We start from the raw sequence: 27116 nt of genomic DNA on the forward strand, positions 1-27116 counted from the left end.
ATGCTGCTTCTTTTTTCGGGTTTCTGCCATCTTATCATGGGAAATCTGGTTTCACATATATATGAGGGTAAGTTGAGAAGCATGCGCAACAATCAGTGTTATTTGGAGTACAAATTATTGTGGATACTTTTTGATTTGACCTCCTACAATGAACCACTGCTATGCATTGTCACATTTTTCCACTGGGGTGACTTAAAAAAAAAAAAGGAGACTCCTCAAATTTTTACTGTTTTACCGTATTACTCTTTTCTGTTGCTGTGTCAGGGAAGAAACAGATATTAAAATGACAGCAAAGGGAATACAACTGATGTGTTTTACAAGGATTACAAACTTTTATGCTGAAGGAAAGGCTAACATCATTATTATGCTTGTTTTAAGACATTCTGCTTTAAATGTCAGACTGAATATGCAGTTTTGGTTGTTTCATGGCTAGAGCCCGACTATAAAAGTTCATAGTGACAATTACTTTCATAATTCAATTCAATTCAGTTCAATTCATTGTATTTTATAGAGAGCTCTTCTCACACAGTAACACAAAGCGCTGAACAAAGGGTCAGAGGCATAATACAAGTAAAAGGCTGGCCATAAAGGAAAAGCTGTAACTAAGCCTACTGGCCATGGAGGAAAGGGAAAAAAGCTCACAACCAAAAGGCAATGAATTAAATAAACAAAATAAATAAATTAAATTCAATTTACAACTAAAAAGAACATTGTAGCTGAGTGTTAACTTGGTGTCCCAGGTCACCAAGCATGTCTCGTCCATCATGGCAGGCAGTCATCAGCTTCGGACAGCACTGGATACTGGTATCATGGCCGGTTGGCCTCCTTAGGCCTTATCATACCGGAACAATGCTCAATAAAAAAGAAATGGTTAGTAACTGATGACGTGATTAGATTACAGAGCTTTAAACAGAAATTATAGAATTTTATACAGAATAACCTAATGACCTAAAATCAATATGTTACAATCCCTTCGCTTCTCCATTTAGGGATCAGTTTCTGAAATTCACTGAAAAGCCATGACTCAGTTATTTGCTTTTGTTCTGAAACTCAGCATAATGCGGTTTTCCTGAAGAAAAAAAAAATACATATATATTTTTTACACTTGCCTGAGGACATAAGGAGCTTCTTTGGTGTTTCCAGGATATAAATCTGGAAACTACCGTTACTGAATTTGAATATGTCACCGTTCTTAAATAAAACGATTCTCTAAAGTTCTGTAACACAATTATCAATTACACTAATTAGGATTATATACTTAGGTCATGGGGGGATGCAGTGGCGCAGTGGGTGGGACCAAGTCCTGTTCTCCGGTGGGTCTGGGGTTCGAGTCCCGCTTGGGGTGCCTTGCGATGGACTGGTGTCCCGTCCTGAGTGTGTCCCCTTCCCCTCCAGCCTTATGCCCTGCGTTGCCGGGTTAGGCTCCCGCTCCCCGCGACCCTGTATGGGACAAGCAGTTCAGACAATGTGTGTGTGTGTGTATTTATGTCAAGTGTACAAAAGTCACTTCCCTCTCTGGGATTTTAACTTGCTAATCCTCTTGGCTCACAAGTCCCATTCTTTAAATATAGCATCTCCAGTTCGCTTCTCTCGTGTGGTAAAGCCAAGAAGAACTCTTCTTGTGTGTTTATAAGTAAAGTGGTGTTTTAAAACCATGTTCTGTCTTTTTGTGATATGAGTTTTGATTAGAAGGAGTGAAGCGGACTGCTGTCAATAAGTCTCCATTGTGACACAGAAAGATGTTTGTGACCTGCTGTCACATGTCAGGCTGTGTTTGAGCAGCTCAAAGCTGCTGCACCCTGAGGGCTGTTGGACAAATTGCCCTGCTCCTAGTTGGCTGGAAGGGGTTACTAGGCTGAAGTCATGAACTGATCCCCCCACTGACCCCACTGGGCCCCACTGATGGCACTTTGCCCATGAAGCTCATAGCTATGTTATTTCTGACTTTTGGAAAGCAGCTGGGGGATCTGCCTGCTGTCAGGTGACCAAGGGCAGCAGTTGAAAGAGGTCCATGACAAACTGGACTCCCTGTGCTGACTCTGGAGGGAGCGTTGTGGTAGAAAACCTCCTCTTGCTCTTAAAGGGGCGATACATTCTTTACTCTGGTATGCTACATGTCTCCTTGGGTAAATGAAATGAAAATTCATTTAAATTACAGAAAGCTGTACTGCTGCCTCACAGTTGCTGGGCTGTTTGGGCGTGGGTTTGAATTTGACTCGATCTGTGTGGAGTTTGCATGTTTTCCCTGTATCTGTGTGGACTTCTTCCCCAAAACATGTAGTTCCATTGAACTGGCAACACTATACTTCCCTCACTGAATGTATGTGTGTGTGTGTGTGTGTGTGTGTGTGTGTGTGTGTGTGTGTGTGTACCTATGATGACCTGGCGCCCCCTTCTGTGAAAATGGATAGATGATGGAAGGAAGGATTTAGTAACTGAAGTATATCCATACATCCATTTTCTGTCCCGTTTGTCCTAGTAGGGTCACGGTGGCAACAGGGAGAGCAGAGGCCCAGCCACCTCTGTCCCCCGCAACTTCCTCCAGTTCAGCTTGGGGGATCCCCAGCCGTTTCCAGACCAACTGTGAGATATAATCCCTCCAGTGGGTCCTGGGCGGACCTCGGGGCCTCGTCCCAGTTGGCCGTGCCTGGTATACCTCCAAATGGAGGCGCCCAGCGGGCATCCTTATCAGATGCCCGAACCACCTCAACTGGCTCCTCTCAATTTGGAGGAGTAAATGGATCAGAATGGATTAGAAAAGTGTCTGGTACCACACACTGTCCAATTTAACAGATAAAATTGATATTTTTGATATATTGAGATTATGTGGCAAGGCATTCAGGCTATCACAGACTACAAAGCTACATCACTTGTCTGTGATGGTGGCGCCTCGCTCCCAGATGTGTTGAATGATTTCTACACACAGTTCGAAGCACAGAACACAGACCAGCAGGTAAGACCACCCCAACTCCCCCCGATCGGGTAATTGTCTGTCCTCAGTAGATGTCAGGAAGACCCCAGAGGGAGGAAATCCATGCAGACACAGGCAGAACATACAAACTCCACACAGACCAAGCAGGGATCAAACCCATGTCCTCTCACACCACCCAGGCGCTGTGAGACAGCAGCACTACTCGCTGTGCTACCATGCCGCCCAAGCCCCACCTTTTTGATTCCACACTGTTTGATTACCCCCTACTTGATGTGCAGGGATGAAAGTAAGAGTTCATTCGTTCAATCTCTGGAACTAGGGAATCTTATCTGGAGAATGAAAGCACCAAGCTTCTTCTTATTACAAGTCAATTCCAGAACATAACCTATTTAACTGTGCCAAACCTTAACAGTAACTGTCAATCACTTTGGAACCCGCAAACAATTTCTCTAGCCTAGGGGTATTTCCTCACAACACACATACACAAATCCTAGTTTCAAAAAAACATGCACATGCCAGCAAAACAAATCTCCAGCGTGTCACATAGTGTAACGCCTCAATGACCACGCGCTGAACGGAGCCAGCACGGGCCCTCACGGCACTACGGCATTGCCCTTTTAAGAGCAACAAACCGGCGGCAGGGGCGTGACGTGCGCGGCGCCGAAATCGCAGAGACCCGTAGACAGCGGTGGAGTGGCAGAGAGTAGAAGACGGTGAGTATAGCGGACCAGCTTGAGCGGGTAACGCGCAGCCCTCGCAGTGAGTGCGCTTCATTTTAAGGTGGAGTGTTGACCATGTCGCCACACACAGACTAGTACATCACCCTGTCAGTAGTTGTACGTGGCGTCACTGATTGTGTTGGTGCGCTCCAGGCCGGACGGAGCTCGCAGACAAGCTAGCCTACAGAGTGGAAAATGACGCCGGAGAGATTGTTACCGATTCGGTCTGGACAGAGCGGTGGAGCTTCTTCTCGTAGCTGTACTCTCCGTCTGAGCGCCACGCAACCACACGGGAGAGCCCTGAACGCTGTGCTGGAGACGCCTCGCGTGTTGCGGCGTGAGCGGCGACAGCGCGGGGCGGCGGCCCGTGACTGAAGAGCGCGCGTGGATCGGATCGGATCGGAACGGAACGTAACGGATAGGCGCCTCCCCGTCCGGGCTGATGGAGGGAAGGACCCTCTTTGCTGTCCGCTCACTTAGCCATGCCGGGGGAGCAAAATAAAACTGAAGAGGCGCTTGTGTGAACCCAGTAATTTCTCCGACCGAAGCGACTAGTTGTAAGCACATACTGTCTGATAGTCCTGACTGATACTAGTCAGGAAACTTTGACGAAAAGTTGGTGTGTGGAGATGTTTTCTTCTCAGTCATCCTGAGATAATCCTCTCCTCCTCGTCGTCCTCCGCTGCCCTTCTCTCCAGGCCATGATGTCCGCCCCGTCGACGCGTTGCTTTGGACCTCTTTCGCGGAACATGTGTTTCAGCTGTCTTACACGACGTCTGCGTTACAAGAGCTGCACAACCGGCGTTTTCTCATTTTTCGCTCCGGCCAGTTTAGCGAATCTCCTTTGTTCTGTGCCAAGCCAAGGAGCCGGTTTGAAAATGACCAAAAAAAAATTTAGTTTGCGTGAAACTGCTCACACTCACACTACTACTGTTCGGAGAAGCTCAACCGTTTTGCTCTTCTGTCATTTCTCAGGATCTGGTTTTGTCTGTGCCACGTGCCAGCTGGCAGTAGTAGTGCCAAGTTCGAGTGCTTGCCTTTGGACCCAGAGATATCGCAGGGTCCACGCGAACATAATGTTGTACCTTCCAGATTTTGCTAGGACATCACTTGTACTATGATGACAACATCCAAAACTGGAGTTTTAGGCATGAACACTGAAAAAGTGGAGGGGTGGCATTTATTTCTGTTGTGCTCCAGGTGTTTCATCTCAAACCACTGTGGCTCCAGGCCTGTAGACAGCAAAAGGACCACCCCTGCTCTAGAACACCATGGTACAGTTGGCTTTGTGAATCACTTTAAATCAGTGCCTGGTTTACCACAGAAGCACGAGGTGAGCTAAAGTAAACGGCTAAAAAATCCTTTCAGTAAAGCAACAGTTGTAAAACAAAAACAAGTGTGTCCTGTCACCCTCGTGAAAGATTGGAGGTGAAGGCAGGTGTGTGGACGCACACAGCTCGGACACACAAGTGCCTACATCAAGTTGAGCTGCTGTGTATTAATCCCTGGGGGGGAATTCGGTGTTATACCATGCTGTATAAGCTGTTGCTTGTACAGCTGTTGACATTGGCTATAGAATTCCCGTCCTTTCCTTTCTTTGTGTTTCAAACAATGAGGAGTTCTTCGGTACTCTGATCTTTACCTCATGCGTGTATGGCTGTTTATTGAATCATCTTATTTTCCCTTTTCTGAAAACTGAGTTTATCTTCTTGTTTCTGGTTCAAGTGGTATTAGTGTGTGTGTTGTTGTCCCACTGAGGAGGGCTGATTCTGGCCATCTGTGCTATGCCTGTTGACCAGTGCGCTACTGCAGTGCTGTGTAGGTTGTTTCTTTTGCTAAGAGGTCATGGAGGTTTGTCTGAGATCTCCTTGTAGCATGCTGCTGCGTAAGTTGACGAGCACGGTGTCTTGCAGAGATCTTGATTTCTCTTGTCCCTATTTCCACCTCTTCTCAGCTTCTCCAGCCATATTTGCTCATCTACAGATGCTTGTCTTCATAGACTCATTTTCAGATAAATGTTTGAATAACACTCCAAGGCTGCTTCCTCAGCAAACAAAAGGAGTGTTGTGCATAGAGATAGTGCTGTGTTGTCTAAAACCATCACCAGGCCTTTTGGTCTGACGCTTGCTTCGCCATATCTGATACCTGCTGACGTGTTCATCTTCACACTAGAGTGAATATTGCTGCTTGCCAGTTTCTCCGTGCATGCTTTTAAATGGCCTAGAGCCATCTGTGTGTTGTACCTGTTATGTTCATATTCTTTGCTCCACATTAGTTCTGTACATTCACAACAAGTGTCATGTAAATTTTCTGTGGTCCGCTAGGTAACTAAAGTGGTTCCTAGTGCAGTAATATTTTAACAAATCTATGAAGGGGCAGAACAGGTTTAAAAAAAAATTAGAACTAATTATCCTGTCTTTTTGCTCACATGCAGTTAAATGTACTAGATGCTACCTGTAGTCGAGCAGAGAATTCCCCCCCCCCCCGTAAGGCCAGAAAAAATAATGCAATGTAAAAAAGTTGAGGTTCCAGTAAGATGGTCAAAAAAACCTATGGTAGATAGGAAGGAATTCCTTTTAATTTTTTCCCCTCCACATTCTAGTGATGGTGATTGTACATACTATAGTCTCTGATATAACAAGAGAAAAAGTAATGCTGAAGGTAAAGTACAACACGTTAATATGTAGTACCAAATGAAAGACACAGTTCTAACAACTCAACTTGGAACAGTTTTCAGGAAATTTGTTCTTAAAGTGTAAATAAAAACAATTTATGATTTATGATATTCACTGCTTATGCCCTTAACTATTAATAAAGTGTGCAATATGCAGTACCCTGGCAGACTATCCAGCATCTTTGTTTTATGTTAAAAATATAAAAAGGAAATCATAATCATAATAGCTTGGTCTGGAAATGTACAGTATGTAATATTAAATGGATTTGACATTGTAAAAAAATCCCTTGTCTGTAGGTCCATAGCATGGATTCAATTTCAAGCATATAAATGTTTACCTGAGATCCTAGTAGTGTACCAAAAAATCCTAAACTTTATAGTCAAGGGATATATATATACACACGAATATATTAAGATACAGATTTATATATATACAGTATGTATCTGTGTGAAATAACAAATGTTATTTTGTGTGTACATATTTAATTTATACACACACAAAAGTATGCACATCTTTATTGATACTCATGAGACTTGCACTGCAGAAAATATTTTGTAGGGCTATAGTATTAGTCATTGAGTCAAATGTGAAGTGTCACATATGTCTCTAACTCATGTTTAGCATGAGTGGCGCAGTGGGTTGGACCAGGTTCTGCTCTCCGGTGGGTCTGGGGTTCGAGTCCCGCTTTGGGTGCCTTGTGACGGACTGGCATCCTGTTCTGGGTGTGTCCCCTCTCCCTCCAGCCTTGTGCCCTGTGTTGCCGGGTTAGGCTCCAGCTCCCCGTGACCCCGTATGGGACAAGCGGTTCAGACAATGTGTGTCATGTTTAGCAGTGCTAATGCTATTACATTTACATTTATTCATTTAGTAGGTGCTTTTCTCCAAAACAACGTACATCTCAGAGAATTAACTATTCTATAGTATACATACGCACAATGCTTTACTACTGAACATACTTGTATGTAAATGGTTGATTAGCTTTTATTTGGATTCATTTAGCATTGTAGAGCAATTAGTATGAGTGATATTAAGGAAATTAAATGCAATATTGATGAACGATGAAACTTTGTAGAAATGGAAAAAAGTATATATTGAACAGTATACAAGGAAATATTGTATATGTTGAACATTGCACAGTAAAATTCAAGATTTTTTCAAAACCCTATCAAACTCCTTTTAATATGAAAGATTTTTATGTATTTAAAGCACACTGTGTGAGAAGAGTGCTTTATAAAAATGACCTGTAAATAGCTGGGAGCAGTTCTTTTGATGCAATTGTAGACAATAACCAGGGTCTTGAATTTGATTCGGGCAGCTAGAGGAAACCAGTGCAGACAAAAATAAGAAGAGGAGATACGTGGGAACGCTTTGGCAAATCAAACGCAACTTGTGCAGCAGCATTTTGTAGAAGCTGCAGAGGTTTGATGGCAGTAGCAGGAAGCCCACACAAGAGAGAGAGTTGCAGTAGTCCAGATGGGAAGTCACCATGGCCTGGACAAGTAGTTGGGCAGAGTCAATTGTGAAGTAGGGACGGATCCTGTGAATATTATGCAGGATGTATCTACAGGCCTGGATTGTAGCTTCGATGTGCTGAGAGAAAGACAGACTCGTGTCAGTTGTTACTCCCAGACTTTTAGCCAAGGAGGTAGGCAAGATGAGTGAGTTGTCCAGTTTGATCGAGAGATCGTGACAGGAAGACAGGTCGGCTGGGAGGTAAAGAATCTCTGTTTTGAAGGGGTTGAGTTGGAGGTGGTGATCAGACATCCACGAAAAGATGTCCGACAGGCAGGCAGCAATGCGTGCGGAGATGTCTGACGCACCAGGTGGAAAGGAGAGGAGGAGCTGGGTATCATCAGCATAGCGGTGGTATTTGAATCCATGGGAGGCTATGACTGGACCAAGGGAGGAGGTGTAGATGGAGAAGAAAAGAGGACCCAATACCGAGCCCTGCGGGACACCGGTTGAGAGAGGCAGAGAAGAAGGAGAGCTCCTCCAGACCAATTGGTAGGATCTGTCAGATAGGTAGGACTCAAACCATCTTAGTGCCACACCTTTGATCCCAAGCTGGTTAAAGGAGGAGGGTAGAATCCAGTGGTTTACTGTGTCGAATGCCACAGACAGATCGAGGAGGATGAGGACCGAGGAGAGGGAGGTGGCTCTAGCAGCTTGGCGAGCATCAGACACCGCCAAGATGGGCTGTCTCAGTGGAGTGACCAACTTTGAAACCAGACTGATAACCATCGATGAGACAGTTCCGGGTGAGGGAATCAGACAGTTGATCACAGGCTGCCCGCTCCAGGTTTTCAGGCAGGAAGGAGAGGAGAGAGACCAGTCTGTAATTTTCAACCAGATTGGGATCCAGGGAGGGTTTTTTTTTTTCTTTAAACAGGTGAAATTAAAGCAGTTTTGAAGGCATCTGGGAAACAGCCAGAGGAGAGTGAGGAGTTGATGATCTTAGAGATGAAGATGGACAGTTGCAGGGAAGTGTTCTGTAGGAGTGATGATGGGATCAGGTCAAGCGAGCAGGTGGTGGCTCTGCACAGTATCCTGAGGTCAGAGATTTCTGATTCAGAGAGCGGCTTGAATTCGGAGATAATGGCTTCGCAGGGAGGTCTAGTGTGAACTGGGCAGGTTGATTCTGAGAACTTGAATGGTGAAGGGAGAACTTGAAGGGAGACCTGAAGGGTGAACAGGTTCAGGAGCTGGAATTGTGACAGCCTCCTCCTCCTGGATGCAGATAAGTGGCTGCTAACACCAGGTGCTGTTATCTCTTTCATGAAGGTAATAAAGTTTGTCACCTCTGACTTCAGTAGAGGAAATGTATCAGGGTTGGTTATTAAAGATCTGGGCTGCCATATCTGCTTCGGCCAAAGAATAACTGAACATTCTTCTCTCTGCAGAGCTGCAGAATGCATTCTACTCCCAAATGGACAGAAGCACTCAACTGTGCTCCTTCTCAGGATCCTGTTGTGTAAATGTTGTCCCTATCATTTAATTTAACAAGTTAATACAGATTGCAGTCAACATTTTCAAAACATGTAAATCTGTCCCTTCTAACATAGTTTGAAGAAAATGTAAATGCTGGAAAGTAGCAACATTCTTGTTGGCTTTGGTGCTCCCAAAATAAGCTTGGAATTGATGCCACATTGTCTTTTTGAAAGAGCCCAGTTTCTAGTATGCGGTCTGCCACCTTTTTGCAGTATGGAGAAGAGCTTAATTCCGAAGGAAATTTCACATGACTAATGTAATTGTAACTACAGCCAATTGGAGATTCCCAACAGCTTTTCACCCCATATTTATCCAAATTCAGTGGGGGTTCTTTTGATATAGGAGTTGTTAATGATTTTGTGGGGTACTGTAAGATATTATAGAGTTAGAGGATTCTTTTGTGCCTGATGGTTATGAAGCAGACATGGGTAAATGGGATATATCTGATGGGATTCTTCTTAATCCATTCTTCTACTTCTTTCTGTCTCTTCCAAAGCAATGTCCAATCGCTCAGCAATTTGGCTCTAACTGATACCTTACCTGCTGCACCAGGTTCCTGTAGGTGGTAGATTCCTCTTGGTATGTTCCAAATTGGTTCTGGGTACTTATGTTCTTCTTAGAACTCATTGGCTACATATCCTTGCACAGCTGCTAATCGAGTAAGGCTATGTATGAAAGTTCACATTCCCTGGGTGGTCATGTCAATCACTGTAAATCCCACTCTTAAAACAACCCAGGAAGTTTTCAGGCTTCTGTAGGTGGAGCGTTTCATTCTGTATTGTTAACTTGTGTGTATAACCTTTGTAATGATGGATAATGTAATAAACATCTCTTTTCATAGATTAAGCATATATTATGTATTATTAACTATCTTTAGAGACTGATGGTTGATTTCCTTTGACACCAGGGAATAGAGTTGCCAAGGCAATAGTGGAATTTATTCTTAATGTCAATATATTGTACATAATTGAAACGGGTGACTTGCTTCTATGGTTAATTTACAGTCTGGTGTTACTGCACCATAATGATGGTTATAATTTGATATTTGTTTAATTTTCTATAGATTATCAGTGCATCTCATGTCCCCACCAAATCTGTGATCTACTATTTTACTGCCGTTCTGAAACATTTGGACTGATGGTGACATTTAAGGTCTGGTTGGCTGAAACTTTGATGAGTATGTTTACTCCACCAAGGTTGTTACAGGTACCAAAGTCTAGAGGCTTCTTATGTTTACAGTTCTGCATTTGCTTTCAGGCCTTTTTGGTCTGCAAAACTCTTTTATATACATATGTGTGTTCCTAGGTTACATTGTAATGCTCTAATGTCTCTTGGCAACATCATGTTCAAATAGATACAATGCTCTTTGGGTGATGGAAAGAATGGTCAAACTGTGTGTGTGCTCTCTGAGACTGAGTGTCTAGCACCTTGTGCGTCTGGTTTTTTTTCCCTGTTTTGGTATGCTAAAATCCATCACTTGGCATTTTTTCTTCTGAAATCCTTCTCAAAGTTTTAGACTTGATAGGATAAAAAAAGAGTTTAAAATGGGGCAAGTTATTGTTGAAATCTGATCTAATTTAACTGACCATGAAATATGACTATGTTACAGTCAGGTACAACATTGTCTTCAGAGTTTGTTGGCTTTAGTGTGCATAGTCATGGATTTAGGACATTTCTAGTAGTGAAGTAGGGACTGCTATCATATACCCATGCTTTACTAGATCTGACAGTCTGTGCTTTGTCTGCTTGGCTGAGTATGGGTATATCAGCATTAATCAGAGAGACAACATGGATTATTGCACTTGAATCATGTGAGAGCTTTTTGTGTTTATCTTGCCTTCACAGAAGCTAAAACCTACTAAAAGTTCTAGACTTTGAATATCCCTCGAATGTCTGCAACAAGTTCTGAACAGCTGTGGTTGTACCATACACTTTTTGCAAGATAGCTCCTGAGCTTGGGGCACACCTTCAGCCAAGCATCTTAGGCTTTATTCGTCCAGCCTGTGAAACTAAATGTATAAATGTAAGTTGATCTTTCCTTCCTTATGTGCTTGAATTCACACTTGGGGGGGTCTGTGTCCACTTGTATGAAATGAAGAGAACAGATCATTCTAGAGTGAATTCCTTCTTCTCTTGGTCAGCAGCCAACTAAGTGAATGGTCAAGCTCTTAAGTACTGAGAGCTTGGGATGGCAGGCATTCTGTACAGCCATTTGAGACTCTGAGGTCCCAGAATAACTGCTGTAAATACATTTTACATTTACATCTATTTATTTAGGAGATGCTTCTCTCCAAAGCAACTTCCAGTGAAGTCTATGTAGTGTTATCAGCCCACACACCTTATTCACCAAGGTGACTTACACTGCTAGATACACTACTTACAATGGGTCACTCATCCAACACATTCATTCTCTGTCAGTCACACACTATGGGTGAACCTGAACAGCATGTCTTTCGACTGTGGAAGGAAACCAGAGCACCCAGAGGAAACCCACGCAGACACAGGGAGAACATGCAAACTTCACACACTGAGCAGGGATCAAACTTGCGTCCTCTCGCACCATCCAGGCACTGTGAGACAGCAACACTACTCCCTGTGCTGCCCTTTTTTGGAAGGCTGGCATGCCATGCAGCCCAGAAAAGGGGCTGACAGCACATACATTGTATTTCCCAATGGTAGGGTATAATGGTCTGCTACTAAAACTGCTTCCTGGCACCTTTAATACTTTCACTGTATTTGGATGTTTTCTGAATAAGGTCATTGCAATTGATTTATGAGGAGCTGCTGTCTTATCATGCTGCTTCCAAGGCATCATGGTTTAATGTCATACCTTATGTGTTATAGAAAGCAGTCAAGTGCACAGCTAGTCTTCTTCATAACAGGTTTGGCAGTGAAGGTTCTAGGAAAGCTGTTCTTGTTTTTGCATTCATTCCTTCAGTTTGAAGGAGCTGTAATTGGAAGGAAATAATTAGAATATACATTTGAGGGATTTTGAGTTTCACATGGTTGAACATCTGATCCCCCCCCCCCCTCCTTTTTGTTTTCCCTGCAAAAGTGTTAACGTCAGAACTGAAAAACACATTTACAGTGACTTGTATCCTGTTTCTGGTAATTTGCCTTGCCAGGGTGGAATCACAGATCTGAGAAATGCTTAAGGAAGGGGAAGGGGAAAAAAGAGAAATGACTAGTGGACAGTGTTGATGTATAAGCTTCTGTGAATTTGCAGTGCTTTTTATTTTTGTCTTTAGACAGTCTCAGTCAACATTTTCCAACCACTTCTGAAATGCCTATTCCTTTCTTGTTAGTGGTGATAAGATTTTCTGGCCCTTTTGAAGATTAGCATGTCTCACTGCAACATCACTGAGATTTCTTTACTTACCTTTAGTAAGGAGAAAATGGGTAAAAATTTCACCATAAGGTTGTGACATTTTAATACAATGTGAACTGTATGTTGATATGGCTGTACAGGCTTAAAAAAAATTGTCCTTGGTCTTACTTGTGTGTGTGTGTAAATCAGTCAAACTGTGACATAACTGCCATCAAAAATATGTAAAGTGAATCATTGACAGTTAGTGAGCATTTGCTTTTTCTGTGTCTTGCTTGATGTTGCCAGATCCTATACAGGAACATTTTTGCTCTCCATTTACCCATCTGACCACCACATCTGTGTGATCAATATTGTGCAAAGTGATTATGGTGAGAACCACATGGGGTATTCCAGCTAGAATGCTATTGAGTTTTCAATTCAAAAATGAAATTCTTCCTGACAAAACTGGCTAGGGAGGACTTGAACACGAGGTCTTATTTCAGGCCCAGGAGGGAGTGAGGCTGTCCGTTGAGTTTGCATTCAGGTCCTAGTCCCATGTGTTGGAAATCCCCCAAACTTTCAGTTCAGCTCAGCGTTTCTTTGTCATTCAGTTTCATTTTCTTTGTGTGTACCGTGTGCATTTCCATTCTTTGAATTATTGCCGGGGACCTTCAACATGGATTGATTGCTTAATTTGCACATTAGGTAAGACATCTTTAGCCTTGTTGAGCAAGTGAATGCGTTGACAGTTTGCACTTATGCCTTTTTAATTGCATGTGTGGTTATTTTAAGGGAGCTTGGACATTGTTTAATCCATCTGAACTGGGAGATAGTGATGTATTTTCCTGGATGAGTGGGTGGAGCTTGGTCTTCCTTTTTGGGATGAGATCCTCCCCCTTCATAGTCTAATGGGCTCTAGATTTTTGGTCTTCCAAGACAGATGTGTGACCACCACACCTACTTTGTTGGTCCTCAGTGAAGGTTCTAGAGGTCATGACATGTTTCACCTCACCTCAGGTAATTGTAAATAATTTAATGCTACTGTTGCTGTCAAAAGCTCCAGACCATAGCGTAGAGAGTGTTTGGAGAGGAGCTGAACTGGATGTGTTTCTAAGGTCATTTAGCACAGTGCAGGAGTTGGTAATAATGATTGATCAGTTTTGTTTTCCCCCCATATGTATCTTGTGCTAAGCATGCTTTTTGACCTGTGTTTGACCTATCTTTGGTTAGCTGAATTTAAATTCTGAAGTTTTTCTCCCTAGGCTTTTTTGACCTTCTAAATACTGGTGTGATTTCCTATTCAGACTGACTGGAGATGAAACAAAGGCATTTCAAAAATCAGCTGATTGGAACTGTGCTGCATTTGTAACACAACTTTCCTTTTGCTCACAAAACTACAGCAGCCTAGTGAAATAGAGGTGTTGGGAATATTAATAATATGGCCAGTCATGCAGTTAATGGGACCTGACGGGAGCCCAGCAGCAACAATAGTCAAGGCCTCAACAACTTTTATACCCTGTAGTGTTTGCAAAGGTTAATTGTTTGTGGACTAAAATTAACTTTTGTATTGTGTATACATAGGTTTATTCAATCTGTTTTATGTAAGTTTTGGATATATAGTGAAATAAAATTTCAAGTACTATATGAATAAATGAAATCACTAATGGAATGGAGTAGGATTTTCCTTTTCTTTCAGAACAGCTGCTGTCCTGCTTCGAAGGCAGTCTGGTATTTTGTGCAGTAGGCTGTGAATCCATTCTTTAAGATGGAAGTGTTTCAGGCCTTTAAGTATTGAAGCAAGTCAAAATAACTCTACATTCTTTGCACTGGAACCACGGAAGGTGTTTGGATTTATCCATTTAGCAGTTTGTATTAGGATGTTAATTGCCCTTGAAGAAGAGGACAATGTTGGAATCATGGGAGGACCTTGTCATCTAAAATGCAGGGCTAAATATAAATTGTAATGTCTTTTTTGGCACCTTTACCATGGTCCCTTTGTGTCCCATTTACATAGCTGTGAAGTGCATGATCCAACAGGAAAGTTTCACAGATGCCCTGGTTCAAAGGAATACATCTCTTTGCCCACTTACATGGAGCTCTCGGTATCAGTTTTCCAGTGGGTAGTCAGTGACAGTACACTGCTGCTATTACCCACATGGATTGCTGCCAGGCTGTGTCTGTGAGGGAATTGCAGAACCAGGCTCCAGGATGTGGTCCAGACGGAGCACTCGTATTCTTCAGAAATGGCTCTTGTTCCATTGTGCTGACCGTTCCCTCTAAATGCCTGTGTCACAAGCTATGACACTATGTGGTTAATTTATTCCATGAAGGGGGGTCCGGGATTAAAACCATTTCTAACATTTTTATGTTTTTCAATTTAGGTTTGTCTTTCATAAACAGAAAAACTGATGTGGAAGTATAATGACTAAAAAAATGCCCTTTTTTTCTTGACATTGTAACTGTTTTTTAGTTTGTGCTTTTTAGATTCAGCCTCTCGGTATTCAGTGTGGGTGCTGAGCTTGAAGTGAGGTGTGTGGAACAGTTTTGTGCTGATAATGTTGTTTCTTCATTTAATGATACTGAGGTGAGGATCAGTTACCATTTTCTCCATCTCATTCTTTTCCTTTTTGTAGAAGGACCTATAACTTCTGCTAGGCTGAAGAGATTTATTCAGTCCAGCAATTTTTTTTTTTTTTTTTTGCTGAGCTCATTATTGAAGTAATTATTTTTAGATCATTTACATCTTTGTCTACTACTATTGACATGACCTTTGTAGGGAAACGAGGCTTTATTCTGGTATTTCCAATATCTCTGTCAGCGTTAAGATGGCAGATTTTCCTTGATCAAATGATTTTTCTTAACTTTTGAAATTAAACTGATGCTAATTTTAAGGTATTAATTGAAGAGATTAGAACAAGTTTTCTGTAGTCAGCTTGTCAAAATAAAATTTTTCTACTGCAGTTTCCTGTTCATGACTGACTCAGAGAAATGTTTAAAGATCAAAAAAAGAACTTGGTGATGTAATTTGTGTAATGCAGTAGATGACACGATACGTCTCTTCTGCTAGCTGTAGTAGAACAGGAACTTGCATCAGGTAAAAACTTTACTATGCTTTTGATAGTAAAGTTAAAGACAGAGAAATAATTAATGTGAAAAATTGCTCAATACAACTACCTACTCTTTCTATAGTCACAATAAGAGTATTTAGGAGTAGCACCTCCTTAGGCTAAAAGCAGAGTCCAGGTTTACAAATACTAAAAATGTAGTTTTAATTATTCTGTTATAAAGTAAGTAAAATTCTTATGCGCTCAGCTCTGCTAAAGACTAAATGAACTCCAATTTGCCGAGTGTGTGGTGAAGAGTAGAATAAAGCATAGTGGATTGAAGAGGATGGTCATAGTCTCATTATGATGCTGCCTTTCCACGAGCCTCATGAGCACTCATCCCTAAAGGGACTCTAATTGTCATCCATCATTCAATGCCATGTTGTAGTTAAGAACATGTTTGAGCTGTGTTCAGTTTGACAAACCTGTTATCAAGGTAATCTTGAGATATAGATACTTTGTGATCTGAAGCTGCATCATAGAGTAGTGCAGTAATACTGTATATACATGTGGTTAAATTTAATAGTATTGAAAAAGTATTGTAGTGAATAAAGCAAATTGAGCTTTTTTAAAAAAAAAAAAAAAAATGACCGAGCTGTGTAAATCGGTAAATAATTGTAACCTTAACACGGCAAGTCGCTTTCGAGAAAAGTGTCAGCTAAATGAATAGATGTAAAAGCAGCTCATACTTTATAAATACTGTATTAAATGCATTGAACATTTCGTCATTTACCTGATGCTTTCCTTCAAAGAGACTGACAGTGTTAAGCTACTTACAGTTCATACACATTATCTGAAACTGCTTGTTCCATACAGGGTCGTGGGGAGCCTGGAGCCTAACCTGGCAACCCAAGGCGTAAGGCTGGAGGGGGAGGGGACACACCCAGGACAGGACACTAGTCCATTGCAAGGCACCCCAAGTGAGACTCGAACCCCAGACCCTGGTCAAACCCACTGCACCACCTTCACTACTTAGTTATTTACATTTATGTAGCTGGGTACCTTTTTTTAATAAAGTGGAGCGGTTTAGGATAAGTACCTCAAGGGTCCTGCAGCTGGATGTGGGACTTGAACCTGCAACCTTTTGGTCCAGAGGCAGCACCTCTAACTGCAATGCTACCAGCTGCCCTCTTTTATTTTTTTACTGACTGGAACTGACATCTACCCCCCCCCCCCCCCCCCCCCCCCCCCTTGGAATTCAAAGGGGATGATTTGAAAGGACATGATCTTGTGAAATGAAACAGAGGACAAAAACAAAAGTTTACACTGTTATACTGTTTCAGTCCTTCTGGCCTTTCTAACACTTTCCTGATCAACAAACATATTCAGGGCTTGGACAATTCATTCTTGGTGCCTCCAAATACATGTTTGGCAAAGCAGCAGAAGACTGTAGGTCATTATGCATGTGTAACTTGAAAAAAGGATTGTCTGAGGGCATTGTTACTGTTGGGCATACATGGGAGCTGATGGAACTGCAGCGCTTTTGAAGGATGCATCTTTTGCCACTTTGGACCTGTGAATCTGATTTAGGTCCCCCCCCCACTTGCATTTTTCTCTGGCTGTACAATGGAGAAAAAAATGGAAGATGTTTCTTTTATATATATCCAGCCCCTAGAGTGACACATTCTCTATATTCCACACCTGCATGAGTTCTGGGTTTGTTTCTGGAGCTAAGGGTAGACTGGTGTCAACTGTGTACTGGACACATTGTGTGTGTGTGTGTGTGTGTGTGTGTGTGTGTGTGTGTGTGTGTGTGTGTGTGTGTGTGTGTGTGTTCTTGGCTGGGATGTCAGGTTTCAGCTTCCAGGGTGTGTGGGGCCCCATATAGAAACATCATTCAGTGGAGTCACAAAATCTGTGGAACTGTCCATACTACTAGTGGACGGGAGACCGTATCATCTCCATAGTAGGTTTTCTATTCTCTTTGACCACTCTCTGTACTGAGAATCACAATTACTGCAGTGCACTTCTTTAATTCTTGAATACACTGTGTGTCTTTGTCAGTATTGGTGGATTTTTTTTTTTTTTTTTTTTTTTGGCTAATTCTCACCCAGCTTTGGACTATGTCTTTTACTGAAGTAGTAATTTGGTTGGCAATTGCATTTTCATCTTGTCCAGCAGTGTTTATACCTTGATATACAGTTGATGGCACAGCGATTGTAAGGAAAGCTGTTTTTTGGCAAGAAAATTGTGGCTGTTGGTAGGTAGCATAGCCTTAAAGCCCCCACCCCCCCCACCGTGCCTGTGCCATGCAGTATTTTTTTGGAAAGTCCCCCCCCCCTTGCTGGGGAGGCATGATTATCTTGCTAGAACAATGTCTGAGCCCTGGTCCAGGAGCAACCTGAGTGTGCCCCAGTCTTCCCCTGGCTGTCTCTTGTCATAAGCCTCCCTGTAAAGTCAGTGAACTTTCATCTTCAGTGGATAAGTGTACTGAGCTGTAATTCTAAAAGCACTGTACATCTATCTTGAGTGCATTATTAAACATTCCGCTTGCGAATGTTCGAACGTGTTCTGCTCTCATTTAACCTGGGAAAGGTGTGTGTGCTTCGCAGACAGGGTTGCACTGGAAGCCAAATGCCAGCTTGTCTGTGCTGTGTAGCTTTCCAGAAGCAGCTGTGGATGATGTCTGCAGAGCACCGAATGTGCGAGTGCAATTGACTGCACATACATAAGGCAAGCTTATGATCTTTGAAATCTTTACTCTGGAGTTTTCAGGAGGTTTGTAATTCTTGTTTGTGTCACATGGGAAGATCTTCCTGAATGTGGAGAGCAACTGTTTCATGCCCCACTTTATTTGCTTGCCACCTTTGTCTGAATGAACCTTGAAACTGTACCTATTTATGGCGGGTTATGTACTCCAGGACTACATGGCGACTCAGTGGGTAACTGGTTATTATTCTTAGTTCAAATTGGGATTCAGGTTTGTTTGCTGCCTTTGCACGTTCTTTCTATGTTTGTTGTCTTCTGATACTATGGTTTCTGCTTCATTCTCTGTGGCTCTAATTGCTGAAAAGCCTAGTGTATTGAGGATAATGATCATAGAATGACCATGGTTTTGTAGGTTTTTCTGAAACTCTTAAAGGAAGCGATCTGAGACCGGCCACAAAGAAATGGTGTGACTCACCTTATTATGGAAAGTTACACTTAGAGAAGGCTTTTTGCTGAATGGAGGATTGGTGGGTTGGAGTTAGCATATTTTTATTCTAGCACAGCTGTCTCAGAAATACATCTGTGTTCTTCTGGGGCAGGAAAAGATTAAATAAACCAATTGATGGATCATTCTGAGGTCTGTATTAGAAATTTGTTTCTTTGTAGGGTGGGGTTTTTGGTTTAAAATGTGAAATCCTTATGTATGAATGTATGGTAATTCATGGAAAAACAAATACAGTGCCGAATAATATCTGTGGTGCTGTTCGTGTATTTTTTTTTCTTTCAGTTTTCTTTGGTTGCTGTTAGCTACTGGTTAGACGTGTTAGTCTTTCCTGTGACCTGTCACATCTTTGACATTAGTCTTTCTCCTGACACCCATGTGTGCAACTTTCTTCTGTTCATCTAAGAAAAGCACTTTGAACTCTACACTTTCTCAAAGACTTTTTTTTTCCTCTCTTTTTTTTTTTTTTTTTATTAAAAGCACATAACATTTGTTTAATAGCATGGTTATATGAACTACCAAATAGTTAAGATTTGGGGCTGATTCCTTTGGGTTTAAAAAGCCTACTGATGAAGTAGACTTTGTTACATTTAGTTCTGTCCACCATTAATCTTAGCCTAACTTTAACATTTATTTGGTGGGTCAGTTTCCCAGTATTCATTTGGAGACATTAAGATTTATCTGAGGTTTCTTTATCTTAACAGTTTTATCAAGGTTCACAGGCTTAACCATGGGTGACTGAACGGTTGCGGTTCTGGAAGTGTCAGATTGTGCTCTGCTTTTCCTTTCCTTGAAAACCAAGTTTAGATGCTGTTAGTGTAAAAGTGGTCACATTCTTCCTGTTAGTTCTTTTGAATCTAGGTGTTTTATAATTCTGGGAGTTTTATTTGACTTAGCGCAAATGGGAACCAGCGGTTTTGGTATGGGGTCAACAATGGGTTAGAACTTTGGGGGCAGGAGGGCGTCTCATGCTGTTACCTTCTTCTGTCCACATGTATTGTACCAAACGATGAATGGTTGTTTTGGGAGCACACTGGCCATGTTCAAACTATGCAGTATTGGAATATAAGGGCACAACAGACTAAAATGATACAAACTGCATGCAACCAAAAACCACAAATTTTATGCCGATTGGCTGCTTTATGTCTTTGGTCAGCTGTAACACACTTTATGCACTAGTGGGGAAGCATAAACTGTTGTTACTGCTTTCTGCAGTCAAAATGTGCACTATTTACATTACACTGTCTATTTTTGAAACTAATTTAAACTATGCATTATTATATATATTTGCAATTTTTTCCCAACCCTCATTTTAAGGGATCTCCATACATACCAAGAACGGCCTGTTGTGACGCCTTGAGAGGAGCATTGTTCTGTAGCTCAAATCTCGCGCTATGTCCATTGGGTGTTCATCTCTACAAGCTTGTTTATGTAGCTGGAAACGGTTCGTTTTCCCAGGTTTCTGCTCATCAAAGCAGCAAGTTAGATGAATCATGGCGACAGACATAGTCTGTCTCCATCAATGTCCTTAATTAGGGCTTTTGTTCTGGAACATTATTGATGATGCGATGGCAGCACTGACAGACGCTAGGTATGTACTGCAGAATACTTGTGTCCTTGTAGAATCAGTACCTACGAGGCAAGGATCTGTACTTTTTCCTGTATCTCTTCCTCATATAAGTTTTAAAGAAAAGTACTACCACTGCATAGTGGCTGCCATTTTACATTGGTAAAATTTGCACTGCTCATTGGTGTGCTGTTTTAAACTTGAGTTAAGCTGCTACCTTTAGGGAATCCAGTATTTAATTACTGTATAACTGTTAATATAAATATGTCACTTATTGGGTAAAGAAATGCATTTTAATGCTAAGGTCTATACTCAGTTCCCTCTGTAAATGTGTGGAAGACTGACGTTTTAGTTTTTTTTTTCTCTACTTGAAATATTAACGTTTGATCAGCATGACAGTTTGAGGAATCGTGAAATGTTTGGACAGGTTCTTGTGGGACGTATTAGTGCTACATGATCACACCTCTGAAATATTGCAACCTGTTGTTCTTTGGATGTGGAATTTTTCAGCGTACAGTTTCTCTCTCTGCTGCTGTGGCCCAATGCAATTCATAAAACATAAAGTAATAATATGAGTAATCTTTTGCTGGCATCAGTATTGCAAAAAAATCTCACACAACATTTGAAGACATCAGAGTCTTTAATTTCCTCACCCTTTCTGTCTCTTGTGCTCCCTGTGCTTGGAGTGCAACCCTTTGATTGCCATTTCTGTGTTTTCTTGGAGGGAGGAGCAGAGCAGCTCTAGTTCAGCTACCAAGGTAGCGGGTGGAGATGAAAATATGAAGTCGCAGGAAAGAGACTTTCACGTGTCATTTTTGGTGAAGACTCCCAGAGGTCCAGATTTGTGGACATGAATAAACAAAAATAAAAAAATGTTGCTGTGAGCCGTTGTTTCTTGCTGACCATGAAGTTTGACTCCTACTATACCAAAGTGGGGAGAAAAGTTCCTCTTTTTTTGTATTTGGAAATGCTTCTCATTTTGAACCTTTTTGCGGTCTGTGCTGTGTACACAAAGCCCATAACAGTCATGTCCAGATTCATGGTGCTAAACCATCCTTTTAGCTGTCCCCTCAGTTTCAATCCCAGTTTTTTGTGTCCTTACATGGAGACAGAGGCCTCTTTCCAAAAAAGTCTAATTTGCTGGTGATGTCATGGTTTCAGAGCTGCCTTGCTGTACGAGTACCGTACGAGAGACTAATCAGCCACAAGACTGTATGGGTTCCAGCAATCCGTGTTTATGAGAACACTGTGCGGTCTTACCCCTCTCCTTATTAGCCTGGGGACCCTGATGGAGAGAAAGTGTTCAGGACCAGAGTTATGGTCTAATGCTAAAGGCAGGTGGTGAGGAGATGGCCATATATGGCCGAGTGCATGCGTGAGCATGAGAGGAGCGATGAGCGTGGAGTTTTTTCCACTCGTCCATCACATTTCCTCGGAACGGAGTACTTGGAAAGTGGTTTGGCAGGGGCTGTGCATTGGGATGGGTCAGTAATAACATCAGGCTGCTGTTGGTGATTGAAAAAAGATGTGCTTTGCTCATGGAAGGTTATTACGACTGAATGGAGATGGCCGGAGAGATTCTCCACTTTTTTTTTTTTTTTTTTTTTTCTTTTTTCAATGTCTTTTCCCTTCTTAAAAAAAGGCAAGCTGTCCTCAAAAATAAAGCAAATATCACTATGTATATACAGGCAGCCTCCTGCCACTGTCATGGACAGCAGTGCAGTGCCCCTCCCAACTGTTGTGTTTACGGGTATATAAACTACACTCGAACACGAATAAAGATAAGACACGATGGATAATGTTTTCTCTTTCTTTACTGAACCACATGCAGCAACAACTCTTCTACACTTTCTGCACATATTGCCTGGCCAACCAAACTCTAACCCATGGTAGTATTAAGAGTGGCCTATTAACACTTATCCCTGAGTTTTCACAATATTCAATACACACCACCAGCCCCCCCGTTGTGCCAACATATGACGGATAGTTGTCTGCTGCTCTTTAAAGAAGTGTCAAAGTCATATTGGCTCTTGATGTGCTCTGTGGTCCTGAAGAAAAACTGTGTTTTTGAGGCAGCCAGGAAATGTGCTGACACTATAATATCCAACGCAGTAACAAACTGTGCAGACCATGGACTGTGTTCCCTTTTAGAGAGGCTGCCCCCCTTCACAGCTCGGAAATGTAAAGAGGGCTCCCATCTGTAAGGCTCTTATGGCTACAACTGACAAGATAATCCATCTCTCTGTCATCACATAGGCTTGACAGGCAGACATTGTTTCTGTGTATTGCTTTCTTACATTCAGTTTAGAAGAGGCATCTTACATGGAGGGATTATAATCCTTGTATTATTCATAGCTCCAAGTCCCAGTCACCTGTCCTGGTATCCAGTATACCCGACTGCACGCCCATATGGTGACTAAGTGCTTCATAATTAAGACATGTCCAGTTTGCATATTATCAGATTGTCTCTAATTTGAAATATTTCTCTGATTTTTAAATATTGTTCTAAAGGTTAAAGTTTTTTGTATATGTTTTACTGTATGAGGAAATTCTGCAGTCCAACTATTTTAAATTTGGGGCTCCACTTGAATCCTGTGTCATTCAGTGAGACACAGGCTTTTTAAAACTTGAATATCAGTACAGGAAATTGATTTTAGTAATGTTGCTTTTATGCCACCTTAAAACATAATTTAGCAGCATCAGTTGTAGCTGTCTGATTGCATTCTATTAAAGATCTTCTGAGACATGATGGAAATGAGTTGACAGTTGAAATAAGTTATAAGTACACTCTGGGTATGAAGTAGTGTAGCTGTGTGGCACAAACACGAAGGACACGTTTGGTATGTGAAGAATTTTTCTTTATTTACACGTGTGGACCATTTGTGAAGGGGAGCTGAGAACAAGGTAGGAGTGCTCTCCTGTTGTTTGTGCCGTGTTGTGCGCTTGGTGCGGGGCGTCGAACTCAGGGTCTGAGGTTTGCGTTTCCTCAGTCTCTTGGGTCTGTCTGTTTGGAACTCCCGAAGTGGTCTGTCGCTGTTTGGGAAGATGGGGTAAAATGGGGCTGATTTTTACCCACAGGTGGAGTAAAATCACAACTCGCCATCCCTCTCTTTCCCAGCCTCTGCATGCCGCAAGCTGTCTGTCATGCTTTGTACAACATGTACATGTGATATGTTTGTGTTCTTGACTCAAAACCTCTGGCACTAAAATCATCCACTGTTATTAATTCAGAAAAGCAGTGAAGCTCTCATGTTTGGTTGATAGCTTGTTTGCTGTATTTATGTTCTTTAAATAAATTTGTGTTTGTAAGGTTAGTACAGCACATTTGTACTTTTGTTTTCATCTGCTGATGATTACATTAGTTTACAATTGCTTAGTTTTTTAAATATATTCACATTTTTTGTTTTTGATGATTCAATTCATCGTTCAGATTAAAGAAATTAAAAGAATAAAGTCCTCTGTATCTGGTCATCTTTCTGTGGCAGTCTGTTCCTCTCATATACCATGTACTTGAAGGGACATGAACCTGGAAAAGATGATTAGATGACAAGCAATTAAAGGAAAAGGATTTTGAGTGGAGCCCACTGGCCATCTGAAGCAGTGTTGATCATTGTGTGTGTCATGCAATTGCTGTTGTCATTTGCACATCTGTGTTTAGCATACTTGTCGTTTGCAGGTACATGTTGCAGGATGGACTGCGCAGGTCATGGAAAGTGGCAGGTAGCACAATACTCAAGGTCTTAAAGCTGAAAACTTGTCTTTGTCTGGGTCTTGAGCTTGTTTCTGAAGATGAACTTGAGATGACATGTGAAACTAAGGTACAACTTCTGTAAAGTACTTTAGTCCCCTCCTGTGGCCATAAGGTAACAGCCTTAAGATTGTATTTGGAAGATGGCAGCAGGGGGCGAAGGGCAACGCACTGCACTGCGGTGACGCTGAGATATGGCTGCGTCATTGCAGTAGGCGACCCACGCAGTGACCGCTTCTAGCCCAGCTGTGCTTAATAGGTGTAAATCTGCATGTGGCTTTTGTTTTTGGGCCTATTTTCTGGGCATCTTCACCCCTGGGTTCCTACCTTGGGGTCTGAGTCTGGAGGAGAACCCTGCAGTTTAATTTGCAGAACAGCAGGTTCAAGTAATGATGACCCCTTTCTCCACCCTCCTTTTTTTTTTTTTTTTTTTTTTTTTTTTTTTTTTTTTTTTTTTTTTTAAATATACAGGTTGCTGCACGGTTTGGTGACGTGACACTGCCATGCGTGAATACAAGCTAGTGGTGCTCGGCTCAGGAGGGGTGGGCAAGTCGGCTCTGGTGAGTGTTTTCTGCAGGTGATGTGTAGTGGACAGGTTGTGCGCTGCGTGTCCCGTGGAGGGTGGAGAATTAACACTGTCAGCAGCAAAAGCTGGTGAATTTAGAGCTAATGGGTGAAGCTGCATCCTCTTTTTATTTTAAAAACTGTTGATTTATTATTTCAAACAGTTAATTTCCCACCTAGTTTCCAAGGCCCACATCTATCTGTAACCCCATTCCCCCAAAGTCCCACCTGTCCATGTCCAAAATACCTTGTGTCCTCACTGTAGCTGTGCTCCTCTTCACCCTGATGTGGGCAGCATGATAGAGTAACGTGCCTAAACAACGGCGCAGGCCGGGGGCACATGGAGTGTTATTTTGAGCCAACAGCAGATGGTCTGTGGAGTTTGCCTGATTTCCCTGTTCTCCTACCATTGTGCCTGGGTATTTTCTCTCACTGACTCTCTACTCTGTGACGAGTCTCTCCTTTCTGCAGCTGACTCTTAATTTGTTCTGAGTTTGATCTCTCAGCAACGTTGCGGTATCGTGCCTCGGTGTACGTTTCCTGCTCAATAGCTTTCATTTCAGCTGTGGTGCCATGCATGGCGGTGCAGCGCATGTCTTGCGACCCAGCGGGTCAGGGCTTCATTTCAAGTCTTGTGTAACAGGTCAGCCAAGGAAGCCTTTTAATTCTCACAGCCGCACTGTGTAGATTGGCTTGTGGTCGTGCGGTGTGGTTTCGTGGAGCAAAAGTGGCAGAGCAGCAGGCCTCAAGTCAGTTTGGTGCTACTCTTAATTTTTTCCCTCTCTTTTTACAGACAGTGCAGTTTGTTCAGGGCATTTTTGTAGAAAAATATGACCCCACGATAGAAGACTCCTACAGAAAGGTACGTCTGTCTGAGAAATCAAAGGCAGGCGAAGGCACAGTTTCTGTTTTTCCTTTCTTCTAACTCTTTGCCCATCTCTTGCCCTCTGCTTACCACAGCAAGTGGAGGTGGACGGACAGCAATGCATGCTTGAAATCCTGGACACAGCGGGCACAGTAAGTAGGCGGAGCGATCACAGTAAGAAGACGGTGCGAGAACAGCATGGGGAAACGAAACGAGTGCTGTGCTGGGGCACACCATCTAGTCATATTCAAGTCACAAGGAGACAGAAGCAGCAGCCGTACTCTCTCACGGTCTTTCTCCCCATCCCATAGGAGCAGTTCACGGCAATGAGGGACCTGTACATGAAGAATGGCCAAGGCTTCGCTCTGGTCTACTCCATCACAGCTCAGTCCACATTCAATGACCTGCAGGACTTGAGGGAACAGATTCTGCGAGTGAAGGACACAGAAGATGTGAGTACTTTTGAAGTGTTCACATCTCTTGTGCAGCCTCACCCCTCCTCTTTAACAGTCTGACTTCCATTTGGTTTGTGCCTCTGCTCCCCTCCGTTTTGGAAGTTTATCAGCAGGAAGTGTGAAATTGTTTCATTCAATGCTACATTTGTGTGCCATGTTGGAGAAGACTTGCTTCTTGAAGATTTGTGTCCCTGCTGCAGTTCCTCTACCACGATGTTAATGGTTAAGTGTGGTGGCCTTTAAACCAAACACAAGCCTCTGACTTATTCTCACCAACAAAATAAATTTTTCTGATGTATTTTTTAAAATATAAATGTAGTCTCTGCAGGTATCTGGCTGTATGACTCATGGGGCAGTTTTTGAAGAGCACTGCCTGCTGCTTGTGGACTTTGTCCCTTGTGTGTCTAGCTGATGTCTGCGCCACTCAAATCTGACTGTGTAACCTGCTTTTCCGAAACACTTGCGTCCCTATTCCACACAAGAAAATGTGCCCAGGATGCCGGTAGCATGACCTGCTCCACAGGAGCCAGTGAGTCCTTGTGTGTCAGTGTGTAACTTCCCACCTCTGCTCCAAGACATGAGTAGGATGTGTAAATTCACACCAGCACATGACGTGGGTCTTCTTGCCTTTTTCCTCTGTCAGTATGTCTTTGGGGGTAAATAATTTGTCACATGAGCCCTCAAGATGGTTCACATTGACTCCTCTCCTTCCATCACACCCTGAACGAATAAAACTAATAAAAGCAGCAGGTCAGACAAACAGCCTTCATAGGGCAGGGTGTTGACTGGGCTTCAGCGGTTTTGAGTGAGAGAGGGAGCTCATTCCACCACATGGGAGTCCAAACTGGTGCTCAGTGTGGGCTTAAACACTGAGCTACACTTCATTCAGTGTCACTCATATCAGTGTAGATACACCTTGATATGCCAGGAAGAGTAATACTATACATCAGAAAAGATGGCTATTTAAGATCCCTGCGTTTAGTGCATGTTGTCTATGTGTTCGTTGGACCGACAGAAGTCAGTGACTTACAGTTAAACAGC

General features: G+C 42.4%; 1 protein-coding gene across 8 annotated transcripts in view; it reads left to right on the top strand.

Annotated features, from left to right (window-relative positions):
- The first annotated feature begins 3577 nt into the window (after nucleotides 1–3577).
- The window catches only part of LOC108930477 (ras-related protein Rap-1A-like), a 32842-nt gene continuing 9303 nt past the window's right edge, over nucleotides 3578–27116 (top strand). For 3 of the 8 annotated variants that reach the window (XM_018745734.1, XM_018745741.1, XM_018745739.1), the window contains exons 1-5: nucleotides 3578–3645; nucleotides 24663–24751; nucleotides 25549–25617; nucleotides 25716–25772; nucleotides 25932–26072. In XM_018745734.1, the coding sequence (XP_018601250.1) occupies nucleotides 24695–24751; nucleotides 25549–25617; nucleotides 25716–25772; nucleotides 25932–26072 (324 nt within the window). In that variant the 5' untranslated portion in view covers nucleotides 3578–3645; nucleotides 24663–24694. Of the gene's footprint in view, nucleotides 3713–24119; nucleotides 24164–24662; nucleotides 24752–25548; nucleotides 25618–25715; nucleotides 25773–25931; nucleotides 26073–27116 lie in introns of all 8 variants that reach the window. The other 5 variants (XM_018745735.1, XM_018745736.2, XM_018745738.1 and 2 more) reach the window with 5 other exon arrangements.

This window comes from Scleropages formosus, chromosome 22 (assembly GCF_900964775.1).
Source record: "Scleropages formosus chromosome 22, fSclFor1.1, whole genome shotgun sequence".
NCBI lineage: Eukaryota > Metazoa > Chordata > Actinopteri > Osteoglossiformes > Osteoglossidae > Scleropages > Scleropages formosus.